Genomic DNA, 12,290 nt, shown 5'->3' on the forward strand with positions numbered 1-12,290 from the left:
GTGATTCCTCTTGTTAGTCTCATTGACTGTAACAGTTGTGAGGACAGACCTTGCTGTCTGCAGTGGCTTGCAGCTGCAGTGTTTTTAAAATTAGGGTGAAAATCTCTTACAGTGCAGGACTAACCTATCAGGGGCCCTTAAGCAAGCAAGCACAGTGAATCCTCCGTAATATAAATAGTTTTGAAATGCCCATGTATGAGGTCCACATAGTTTTGACTGCAGAGGAAAAGCAGCAGAAGAGGAAGTAGGTACAAAACACTACTAACCAGCTCCTCCTGCCCTTCCAGCTCTGCTCTTGCTCAGTCAGTTCTCATTTTTACCACATGTTTTGGTCTGTTATTCTGTGTTTCACTCTCTTGACAGATGCTTGTTCCCCTTGTTCTCTGGCAATTTGAGAACAGAGAGGAAGTTTGTTTCCTCTCTCACCCCACCCACAGCCACTTAGAATCCATCAAGAGGGAGAGAAAGCAGCACCAGGACACATAGTACAGGCTATTTCTTACTCAGTGGCTATCAACGAGCCACACGGAATCAGTGGCGTTGCTTTCTCTTTGGGGGGGGGGGGGGGGGGGGCTTCAACTTGGAATGCTTTGCCATTAATGTTGCGCCAGGGATATGATCTGAATTCATTCTGCAAAGACTTTAAGGCTCACCTGTTTAGAATTGCTTTTCATTGTTTTACTTTTAGATATTATTAATTTTACGTTTATCTCATATCTGTGTTTAACTGTAATGTGCTTAATGTCTAACTATTCAAGAAATAAATGAATTGAATGAAAATGAATTGAGGCTGGCAGGGATAGAGAACCACATGGAGGTAGACAGGGAGCACTTTTCTCTCTGGTGCTGCTACTCCCATTTTCCCTGTAGCTTATTAATTTTGTGCAAAAGCTTACAAACTAATAAACAGTTAAAACACTTTTGTTCTGCCCCTGCACTCTGCAACAGTTCCCATTTGAGCATGTCTCTGTGCTGTGACGTCCAGTTCACAACTGCTCACAAGAAGTGCAATTTACAAGTGCAATTTACCCAGATAAATAGGGTATCTGAAAACTGCCCAGACTTTTCCTGGGCACAAGCACATGTGGGGGGGATCAGCAATGTACCCGTGTGGAAAAGAAGGCTGACTTGAGGAAGGGTTAGTTTAGGGAAGTAGTAATGTGTAGTGTTTATTTATTTATTTATAAGAATTTAAATTTACAAGCAATAAAATAACTTGCCAGTAATACACAAGAATTATTTCAATCAAGTAATTCTGTACTCTTCCTAGGACCACAAAATAGGGAGAGTGAAACACAAGACAAGGAGATCAATCAAACAGTAAACAGAAAAAACGTGGTATTAACCAGATTATACCCAGTTATTATTTATCTGAATCATTATTCCACATTGATCGTCTGGTTGGTTTCTTCAAACCCAAAATGGTGTATATTCAATTTATTTCTTTGGAAACATACTTATTGGCCAATATTAGTAGAAATAATACACCTAATTTCATTTTTTCTCTTTTAAAACCAGAAACTATTTAACAATGCAAACACTTGAGTCTCTAATCCAGTTCCCACTGATTAAGGTAATCCCAATTTCACAGGCTTCACTCCTTTTGAATTACCGTATTTTTCGGACTATAAGACGCACCGGACCATAAGACGCACCTAGGTTTTAGAGGAGGGAAATAGGAAAAAAATTTTTTTCCTTTTTCCCTCCTCTAAAACCTAGGTGCTCCGGTGCGTCTTGTCCGAGTTTTGGATCGCCGTCCCCTACTTACGCGATGCCATGTTCCCTGGTGGTCTAGTGACGTCGGGGCAGGAAAGAGCCCCCTCTTTCCTGCCCATCGCGCTGCTCTCCGTGCTCCTGACTGCTTCCTGACGGTCTCGGCGAGATTCTCGGCGGCCATTTTGAATATCGCCGAGACCGTCAGGAAGCAGTCAGGAGCACGGAGAGCAGCGCGATGGGCAGGAAAGAGGGGGCTCTTTCCTGCCCCGACGTCACTAGACCACCAGGGAACATGGCATCGCGTAAGTAGGGGACGGCGATCCAAAACTCGCTACCTTCGGACTATAAGACACACCCCCCATTTTCCTCCCAAATTTTGGGGGAAAAAAGTGCGTCTTATAGTCCGAAAAATACGGTACATAAGTATTGCCATACTGGGAAAGACCAAAGGTCCATCAAGCCCAGTATCTTGTTTCAAACAGTGGCCAATCCAGGTCAAAAATACCTGGCAAGATCCCAAAAGAGTACAAAACATTTTATACTAAGTAATAATTTATATTACTAAGAGGAATCATTACAAAGGAAAATAACAAAAATTTTAGGAAATATTTCTGAAGAAATCTTTAGGAGTTATACCCGGAACTCTGGGAAAACAACAATCTCAATATTAATCATCTGTAATAATATTCATTTTTTTCTGGTCTATTATCATTTTCAAAATCTTAACCGTTTCCTACTCCTGTAGAACTTCATTTGCTGTATCAATTTTTCTTTCTCAAAGGGTTCGATTAGGTTATCCACGTAACTCACTAATAAGATTATATCTGAAGCAAAGTTATTTACTACCACCGTTGGGTCCTGGAGCGCCTTCCAGATGATATTCAATGTAACCTCCATGGGAGCCAAAAACTCCAAGCTGATAGCTCTTACGGGTTGAGGACTCGGGTTCAGCTGTAAACAACTTCTGTTTCAGCATGGACTCCTAACTCGCTCCTCCACTCCTTTGGACATGGTGGTTAAATGATTCGGGAGTAATGAAGTTGTTTCCATGTCCAAGAGCGTTGACGCTCCTTTGCCGGCGCTAATCAAAGGACTCACCAACCCAGTGATCTGTGGGCAGCTTGTTGCACAGCGGTCCCACACTTGCTGCACAGGGGACAAAACTCTGGCCATCGGCAGCTGACCCCCGATTGTCCCCTTCCTCTCAGTTAAGGTAGCTGCAGTTGCAGAGAGGAAATTTCAAGTAAACAGAGACAGAACTTCAGAGGACAGCTGGACTGTTGAGCATACAAGCTTCAGATCGCCATCTTTCCACTCTCCCTAGGGGTTAGTGCAGTGGACTTTGATCCTGGGGAACTGAGTTCGATTCCCACTGCAGCTCCTTGTGACTCTGGGCAAGTCACTTAACCCTCCATTGCCCCTGGTACAAAATAAGTACCTGAATATATGTAAACCGCTTTGAATGTAGTTGCAAAAACCTCAGAAAGGCGGTATATCAAGTCCCATTTCCCTTGTTTGGGACACTCTTTGTCTGGTTTCTCCTCAGATGCCTGTCTGATATGGGTAATCCTTCAGCATAGCCCTCTGAGTAATTGAAACACAGAAGCCCCTCCACCACTGCAAGGTGGTGTCCCTTGGAGGGGAACATGTGTAGTGTTCTTTAACACTATGGCGTTTGTTTTCGAAGCACACGGACATCTCAAAATGCCCAAATGGATGTCCCATGTGCCTGAAACATCCAAATCCCAATTTTGAAAAGGCAGAAAAGGGACCTCCAACACTGCAGTACATTCAAACAGTAAGGGAGCATGTTTTGGGCGGGACTAGGGAGGACCCAAGATCAGGACTTCCAACAGTGATAACTGAATGGGAAGAAAAATCCAAGTCTAAAAAGGACATTGTTAGTTATACCTGTCTCAATCACATCTAGGGTACAAAAAGGTGCTGATTGAGCAACTGGCTACTGGAGGGTATAAGGCACAACAGCTCTTTAATCCCCCAGTGGTTACTGTCCCCCTTCTTGAATACCAGGCTGTGTGACAGCTTCAGGTATTAGGGACATTCTGAACAGAACAGCATGCAGATCTGAGCAGTATTGTAGTGGTTAGTACAGTGGACTGTAAACCAAGGGACTCAGGTTCAAATCCCACTTTAACTCTATTATTTTTTTGAATTGTGAGCCCTCCAGGAACAGAAAAAAATACTTACTGTACCTAAATATATAAGCCACCTGCAAGCCTGAAGGCTATTAAAGTGGTATACATTCAGGTACAGTAGGTATTTTCTGTTCTTGGAGGACACACTATTACAAAATAAGAGTTAAAGTGGGATTTGAACCCAAGTCCCTCGGTTTAAAGTTCACTGTACTAACCACTACGCTGCCCTTCTGTTCTGTAGGGACGTCTGTATGGCCATTCTTTTAAGAATGCTGCAAGACAGATGTCCTTGCCCCTGCTTTTTTGCCGTTCATATGTTGGCTAGTCCAGTTTGTAAAATGGCTGTTCATATTGCAAGTTCATCTCATGTATTTTTGAACAGGAAATCCTGATATATTTCTTGTTGGAAAATATATGCGAGATGGATATCCTTTTTGGACACTGAGCTAGATGCCTTCTGACTTGGATGTCTTTTCGAAAATGCCCCTCCACCTGTTTTATTTTTCGTGGGAAAAGTAACCACAAAAAAATAAAAAAAGCAGTTCTCTATGGGTTCTTTCTCCTGGGCAATTTTCAAAAGGAAAATATTTCCTTTTGAGAATTAGTGCATAAGCAGCTGGGAAAAGTGCCCGTGGATTTTGTACCAGCCTGTTGAGTTTTCAAAATTACCCCCTTTATGGTTTGTCACACTGAAAATTGACCCATACCATACCAAATTGTTGATGGAACACAAGCTGAAGATGTGTTATCAATATAACAGTGTGACACTAAATATTCATTGTCTTATTGTAAAGTGTTGTGAAGATGTTATTTCAATTAAGCATTGGCTTGGTATCTAGCTTTTCTTTCATAGCTAAATAATGATGTTGATTGCTTCCTGATCAGGTGATGAAGCAGAGGAACTGATTAATATGACAGTGGTGTCTCACTGGCAAAGGAATGCATGTGAAAAGGGCCAAGCCTGCTCTAAGCAGGGAACCCCAGACTCTTGTATCACTTTCTTGGCCTCGGCCTCTCTCCTGCCCCAGACTAGGTGAGGAATGTTTTTCCTAGGAATGCTGAATCAGTAATTGAACTAGGATTCTTGAGTGTCAACTGCCATTCCCATCTCTTGTTTGCTTTAATGCAGGGGCGTCGCCAGACAACAGATTTTGGGTGGGCCTAGGCAAGAAGTGGGTGGGCACCAAGTGTTCTCCCCTTCACCCACCACCAAAAAAAAATCTCAGCTGGCGGGAAAACGCTTCTTTCCACTTTAGCAGTCTGCAGCAGGCACGCACTGAAAACTGAGCATCTGCAGGTGCTGGTATCCTGGAGAATAGCGTTTTCATTACCATCAGGGGGAAGTCTTATGCTGGCAGAGCTTGGGATCCCCACCTGCTACCGCTAAGACGTGTGCTGCTGTTGGGTGGGCCTGAGCCCTAATTGGCCCACCCAGGCCCACCTGTGGCTACGCCACTGCTTTCATGCTTTGGAAAAAATGAATTGCAAAATTCAACTTGTGTTCTCGCTGACACACTAGTGACTGGCCTGATGGTATCAAGCAATCAGCTGCAGGTAGAAACATAGATGTTAGTAGATAAGGACCACTTGGTTTTCACAATCTGTCAAACAAAGAGAAGACATCTTTGTAACCAGTTGTTGCTGTACCTATACTACCCTTTATCAAGTGGTACCCATACTGGGAAAAGAACAGATTGTCTGTGCTCTTAAATTAGTCTCTGCATTTTGTTCTGACCTAAGGGTAGGTTTGTGATGTCTTCAGTATGATGTCAACCATAGTGTGATTAGCTAGTTTGTCTTGCTGTCATTGACTAGTTGAAATTTACTGTTATCAACCATTCTGACATTAGTTCATACGCAGGCACTTTCTGAATATAGATAGATTTCTTTGGGGGGTGTGATATCATTTACCCAGTTTGAGTACCATCTTTTGTTGAGAGAACATGGAGGCAGCCTTCTGAACTCTCTGGAGCACTACAAAGCTGTTAAACATTCCCCAGGACAGAAAGATCAGAGAGTTGCTATTTTTTTAAGGGGGGGGGGGGGGGGGGGGACGGGCACATAAAACCAGTTTTTACACTGGACACATCACATCCTACAGACTTTCTGGAGTTGTAGCTGCAGCAGGCAAACATAATGAATCATTGGTTTCCACTCAGCTTCACTGTTGGTTGCCTTCTCATGGTTCTTTAGGAGACCTCCAGACTGCAGCATGAATAATTTCACCAACTCCCAAATCCTGTCTCGGACTGTCTTTGCATCCCAGAGAGCAAACCTGAGGGAAGGAACATCGTGCTATCAAGCAAACTATTATCCAGACCCTTCACTGACCATCAGACTATCAAAGGTAATGATGGGGAGGGTTGGCTGAGCATGCTAAGAGATGTAGAACCTAATTTATCAAGCTCTTTTCTCATAATAATATAGTAAATGATGGCAGACAAAGACCTGTATAGTCTATCCAGTCTGCCTAACAAGTTGGCCAGGATTATATCTCCCACTCTATGCAGGTTACACTCCTTCATGATTAGACAGTGGCATCACAAATAGGCCAGTTGGCAATTTACCACCATGCTAGTCACACATAGAGGGGCATAATCGAAAAGCGCCGGCCAAATAGCTGGCCGGCTATCTCTGGCACCACAAGCGGGCAGAGCCAACCGTATTTTCGAAAAAGATGGCTGGTCATCTTTTTCTTCGCTAATATGATTGGGCCCGGCCAAATGTCAGAGTTTGCCGGGGTTGAAATGGCCGGCAACGGTTTTCGGCTATAATGGAAAATAATGCTGGCGATCTCAAACCCGGCGAAATCCAAGGTATTTGGTCATGGGAGGAGCCAGCATTTGTAGTGCACTGGCCCTCCTCACATGCCAGGACACCAACTGGGCACCCTAGGGGGCACTTCTAAAAATGAAAAAAAAAAAAATAGCTCCCTTCCCTTGGTTGTTTAGCCACCCCCCCCCCCCAATCCTACGCCCCACAACTCTACACCATAGCCCTAAGGGGTGAAGGGGGCACCTAGATGTGGGTACAGTGGGTTTCGGGTGGGTTTTGGAGGGCTCCCATTTACCACCACAAGTGTAACAGGTAGGAGGGGATGGGCCTAGGTCCACCTGTCTGAAGTGCACTGCATCCACTAAAAACTGCTCCAGGGACTTGCATACTGCTGTCAGGAAGCTGGGTATGACATTTGAGGCTGGCATAGAGGCTGGCAAAAAAGTTTTTTTTGGGGGGGTGGGGGGTGGGAGGGGGGTTGGTGAACACTGGGGGAGTAAGGGGAGGTCATCCCTGATTCCCTCCGGTGGTCATTTGGTCAGTTGGGGCCCCTTTTTGAAGCTTGGTCGTGAAAAAAAAAGGGACCAAGTAAAGTCGGCGAAATGCTCGTCAAGCCTGGCTTTTTTCCCCCATTATCAGGCAAAGCCGGCCATCTCATGAGCACGCCCCCGCCCCGCCTTCACTACCCTACCGACACACCTCCTTGATGTTTCGCTGGCTCCGCGACAGAAAGCAGTTGAACCTGGCCAAAATTGGCTTTCAATTATACCGATTTCGCCGGGTTCAGGAGATCGCCGGCCATCTCCCGATTTGTGTCGGAAGATGGCCGGCGATCACTTTCAAAAATGAGCTGGATAGGCAGTTAAGTATGATGCAGTCTTGGAACACAATACCACAACACCATACAAATAATCTGAAAAGTAGTTTTATTATTATGCAGGGAAGGAATTATATCACATTTATGTGGAGGTTTAAAAATACCCTCCCCCTGCTCCTTTTGCAAGAATTCTTCCCTGTCCCTCCCAGATCCCAGTAAATACTCTCCCCTGACTTTAAAAAGCCTGGTATCTGTCTGCTCACCGCCTCCTGCACCTTTTGAGTGCTGTGATTTTGCTTTGGGGGTTTTTAGACTCTAGTGGGCCAGTGGGGAGCAGAAGACACTAGGAGGCCAATGGATAATGGTAGCTAATGATGCCAGTCAATGACTCTAGAGGGCACTAGTGCACAGTGCCAGCTGATGACATGGATGGCTGAAGATGCCATCTCTTGTCCTATGTGTGCACATGCAACAGATGTGACCAATATCATTTCTTTCCTGCATGGGGCCGAGGTAGGGCTCTGTTCCAAATCGTTGGGTACTAGGGATGTGCCAAGTTTGCCTATACCTTAATCCTGCCCTGTTAGTATGGCTGCAGTATATTCGCATACATTATACTCTATGCCAGTGGTTCCCAAACCTGATCCTGGAAGCACCCCAGCCAATCAGGTTTTCAGGATACCCACAATGAATATTCATGAGATAGATTTACATGCAGTAGAGGCAGTGCCTACAAATCTTTCTCATGAATATTCATTGTGGGTATCCTGAAAACCTGACTGGCTGGGGTGCATCCAGGACCAGGTTTGGAAACCACTGCTCTATGCTATTAAGATGTTTTACTGTATATTGTGATAATATTGTAAGTAGCATACTATGCCAATGTGTGTACTGTTTGAATATTTTTTGTTCTGAAATTGTCTATGTGCAGATTATTATTGCTGTACACTGCCTTGGGTGAACTGTCTTCAAAAAGGCAGTAAATACATTTTAGCAAATAAATTTTAAAAAAATATATGATTAATTCAACAATATTGCAACAACGTTTACTCACTAAATTCAACCTTAAGATGTCTTCTCCTCTCCCAATGAGATACATAGCACCGACAGTCATAGCAGAATGGGAGAAATGTCTTCGTGAATTAGATCTATAATGCTAGGAAGATTGATATTTGGAAGTGGTCCCACATGCTTCTAAACCATTTTGAAGTCATTGAGAACCCTAGAAAGATAGGGTTGGAAGGGACTTCACAAGGTCATCTATTTCATCTGTCTGCTTCCTTGTGAGATCTACTGTATGTAAACCAGGGTTTACGAAAACTATCATGTGGACCCCACTGTCCCTCAGGCTATCCACAATGAATATGCATGAGCTGAGGAACTGAAGCAAGTTACCATGAACCTAGAAGAAGTAACAGAGCAAATTTACCAATAAAGGGTAGCAAATCACATAGACTGGAATGAAGCTATCTCCCTTGAGCCTTAGCTTCGAACCTTTCTCTCACAGTGTAAAAGCTGTCCAATTTCCTTTTTAGGCACGCTTTGCTTAAGTGATAGCACCTGTTAAGAAGGGTCCGTCCATTTGTCTGTCTGTTGATCTGTATGAGCCATCAAATAGATAACATAAGGAGAAACACTGAGAATCTAGGCTTCACCACCAATTGCCCAAACAGGAATAGAGTCACCTTGAAGAATGGAGGTAAAACAGAACCCAACCCCCATTAACAACAAAAGAGCAACACAACTGCGATTGTGGTAGAGAATAGAGGTGAAGTGCTGACAAGGATCCAACCTCTGCTGGCATGAAAACAGCAGCTTGGCCACAGTGAAGGATGGAAATGAAGTGCCGATGGGAATCAAGCCCTTCCTGGTATGATAACATCAGTGCAGCAGTGGCTGCAGTGAAGAATGGAGAGAGAGAGTTGATGAAGACAAAGAAAAGCAGCTTGGTCATAGCTATGGTAAAGAAAAGAAAAATGAGGACCAAGGTCATAGTTACTTCAGAGGGGTGGGTAGGGGAAGGAAATAAGAGCACAAGGGAAGGAGGGCAGAGCTCAAAAGTGATTGTACCATGAAAAGGAGGTGGAAGAGTGCAAGGGGGAGGGAGGATAAAAGGGGAGAGAGCAGACTAGAGTGGATGGCAGGGGATGGAGGGAGAATGCAAGAGGGGAGGGTTGTAGGAAAGGGAAATTGAGAATACAAAGGCATGAGAGAGAGAGGGAATGTGAAAGGGGTGGGATGCCTATAGCCAAAGTGATACATACACATTCACTCTCAACACTCATCCTGAGATACCCATATGCTTTTGCTGCATAATAGCTTTTTTTTTTTCCATTCAGGAGTGTGTGTGTGTGTGTGGGGGGGTACAGTCACCTACTCCTTAGGCCCAGTAGAGAGTTAGATGGGCCAATACATACCAGGATTGGGGAGAAGGGGGGTTGATCTTGGGGGAAGACAGGGGGAGGAGGACTGGATAGCATGGGGGAGTGAGTTTAGGGCAGGGTTTCTCAATCCAGTCCTCAGGACACACCAGTTTAGTCTGTTTTTCATGATATCCACAATGAATATGCATGAGATAAATTTGCATGCACTACCTCCACTATATGCAAATTTATCTCATAGATATTCATTGAACAGCACATGTGACCTTTCAATAAATTAAAACTTTTTCTCTGTTCATTATATTATATACATAACACAATATAAACTTTATCATTTCAACTCTATTTATTTTACATCAAAATTGAAGCAGATATAATCTCAAATGGAGTACATCGCCAAAAGTATCAACTCATTTTTATCAACTGAACACTGGTTACTAATAACATATATATAGCTTGAGAAATTCTACTTAAGTCAGGGCCGTGCCAACACGGTAAGCGAGGTAAACATGGCAGGGGGGCGCTTCCCTCTGGGGGGGCGCCGCCGCACCATGCTCACCTCGCTCGCCCTCCCCCCAACATCCCTTTTCTTTTTTTTTCCTTTTTAAATGTACCTCCGTGGCGGTTCTGGCAGTGCAGCGTCAGTGAAGGAGGCGGCGCTTCCGACGTCGCTAGCCTTCCCTTCGCTGTGTTCCACCTTCTTCTGACGTCATTTCCTTGACGTCAGAAGAAGGCGGAACACAGCGAAGGGAAGGCTAGCGATGTCGGGAGCGCCGCCTCCTTCACTGACGCTGCGCTGCCAGAACCGCCACGGAGGTACATTTAAAAAGAAAAAAAAAGAAAAGGGATGTTGGGGGGGAGAGAAGAGGGCGGGCAGTTGAACAATGGGAGCGGGAGGGCAGGGAAGAGACGAGAGCATGGATGCGAGGGGGGGTCATGGAAGGGAGAGAGGGGAATTGCTGGAAAAGGATGAATGGAGGGGGCAGGGGACAGAGGAGCATGGATGGGCATGGATTGGGAGGACAGGGCTCAGGGAGAGAGGGGAATTGCTGGATAGGGATGAATGGAGGGGACAGATGGGCATGGATGGATATGGATTGCAGGGCAGGGCTCAGGGAGAGAGGGGAATTGCTGGAAAAGGATGAATGGAGGGGGCAGGGGACAGAGGAGCATGGATGGGCATGGATTGGGAGGGCAGGGCTCAGGGAGAGAGGGGAATTGCTGGAAAAGGATGAATGGAGGGGGCAGGGGACAGAGGAGCATGGATGGGCATGGATTGGGAGGGCAGGGCTCAGAGAGAGAGAGGAATTGCTGGAAAAGGATGAATGGAGGGGGCAGGGGACAGAGGAGCATGGATGGGAGGGCAGGGCTCAGGGAGAGAGGAGAAATTGCTGGACATAGAGGGGAGGGAAGAAAGACGAAGGAGATGAAATGAGGGAAAAGGAAGAGAAGAGAAAAACTGCACATGGATGAAGAAAATAGGCAGAAGCTGAGGACCAGAAATGAAGAAGAAAGGAGGAAAGGAAAGAAATAAATGGAAAGGAAGCCCTGGAAACGGAGTTAAGAGGACAGATAGCAGCAGAATCAGATACTGGGCCAGCATGATCAGAAAAAGAAAGTCACCAGACAACAAAGGTAGAAAAAAATCATTTTATTTTCATTTTAGTGTTTGGAATATGTCCACTTTGAGAATTTACATCTGCTATCTTATTTTGCAATGTATAGCAATTTGTTTCTAAGAATATTGCTGACAATTCCTGTCAGTGTGGCAAGTGGTGAGCGATCATTTTCACGGGGGGGGGGGGGGGGGGGGGCGGCGGGCGTGCCGCCGCCGCCAACTGATAGTCTGCAGGGGGAGGCGCCAACTGATAGTCTGCAGGGGGGCGCCAGAGACCCTAGGCACGGCCCTGACTTAAGTCCTCGATATTCATTGATTTCTTCACTCCAGATGACACTGAAGCATAAAATTGATCTTGTTAGGCCATTCCTAACAACATTAGATATCCAGTTGACATGATCGATTCAATCGAGCCATATTATGTGTCCAATAAACAGTTTTATCATATGTCCACTGTAAATAGTCCAGTGATCCAATGAAGATAATACAACTCCGACTTCAGGTCTGGCTGACTCAACCAATCTTCACTTCACCTCTACTTCAGATGAAGCTCCACTTGAGACGTCCACATCAATTCCACACTCATTCAAGTTGATAAAAATGAGTTGATAATTTTGGCGATGTATTCCATTTGAGATTATATCTGCTTCGATTTTGATGTAAAATAAATAGAGTTGAAATTATTAAGTTTATATTGTGTTATGTATACAATATAATGAACAGAGAAAAAGTTTTAATTTATTGAAAGTTCACATGTGTTATTTGTTGATATATTAAGTGACTAGTTGAAAAGATTTCTAACCCTTGTATTGGTAGTATAGATATTC

General features: G+C 44.6%; 1 protein-coding gene across 3 annotated transcripts in view; it reads left to right on the top strand.

Annotated features, from left to right (window-relative positions):
• TMEM219 (transmembrane protein 219) overlaps positions 1 to 12,290 on the top strand; it is a 123,858-nt gene that overhangs the window by 93,706 nt on the left and 17,862 nt on the right. For all 3 annotated transcript variants that reach the window (XM_030209569.1, XM_030209571.1, XM_030209570.1), the window contains 2 exons: positions 4,758 to 4,905; positions 6,066 to 6,219. In XM_030209569.1, the coding sequence (XP_030065429.1) occupies positions 4,758 to 4,905; positions 6,066 to 6,219 (302 nt within the window). The remainder of the gene's footprint in view (positions 1 to 4,757; positions 4,906 to 6,065; positions 6,220 to 12,290) is intronic.

The sequence above is a fragment of the Microcaecilia unicolor genome, chromosome 7 (genome assembly GCF_901765095.1).
Source record: "Microcaecilia unicolor chromosome 7, aMicUni1.1, whole genome shotgun sequence".
Taxonomy (NCBI): domain Eukaryota; kingdom Metazoa; phylum Chordata; class Amphibia; order Gymnophiona; family Siphonopidae; genus Microcaecilia; species Microcaecilia unicolor.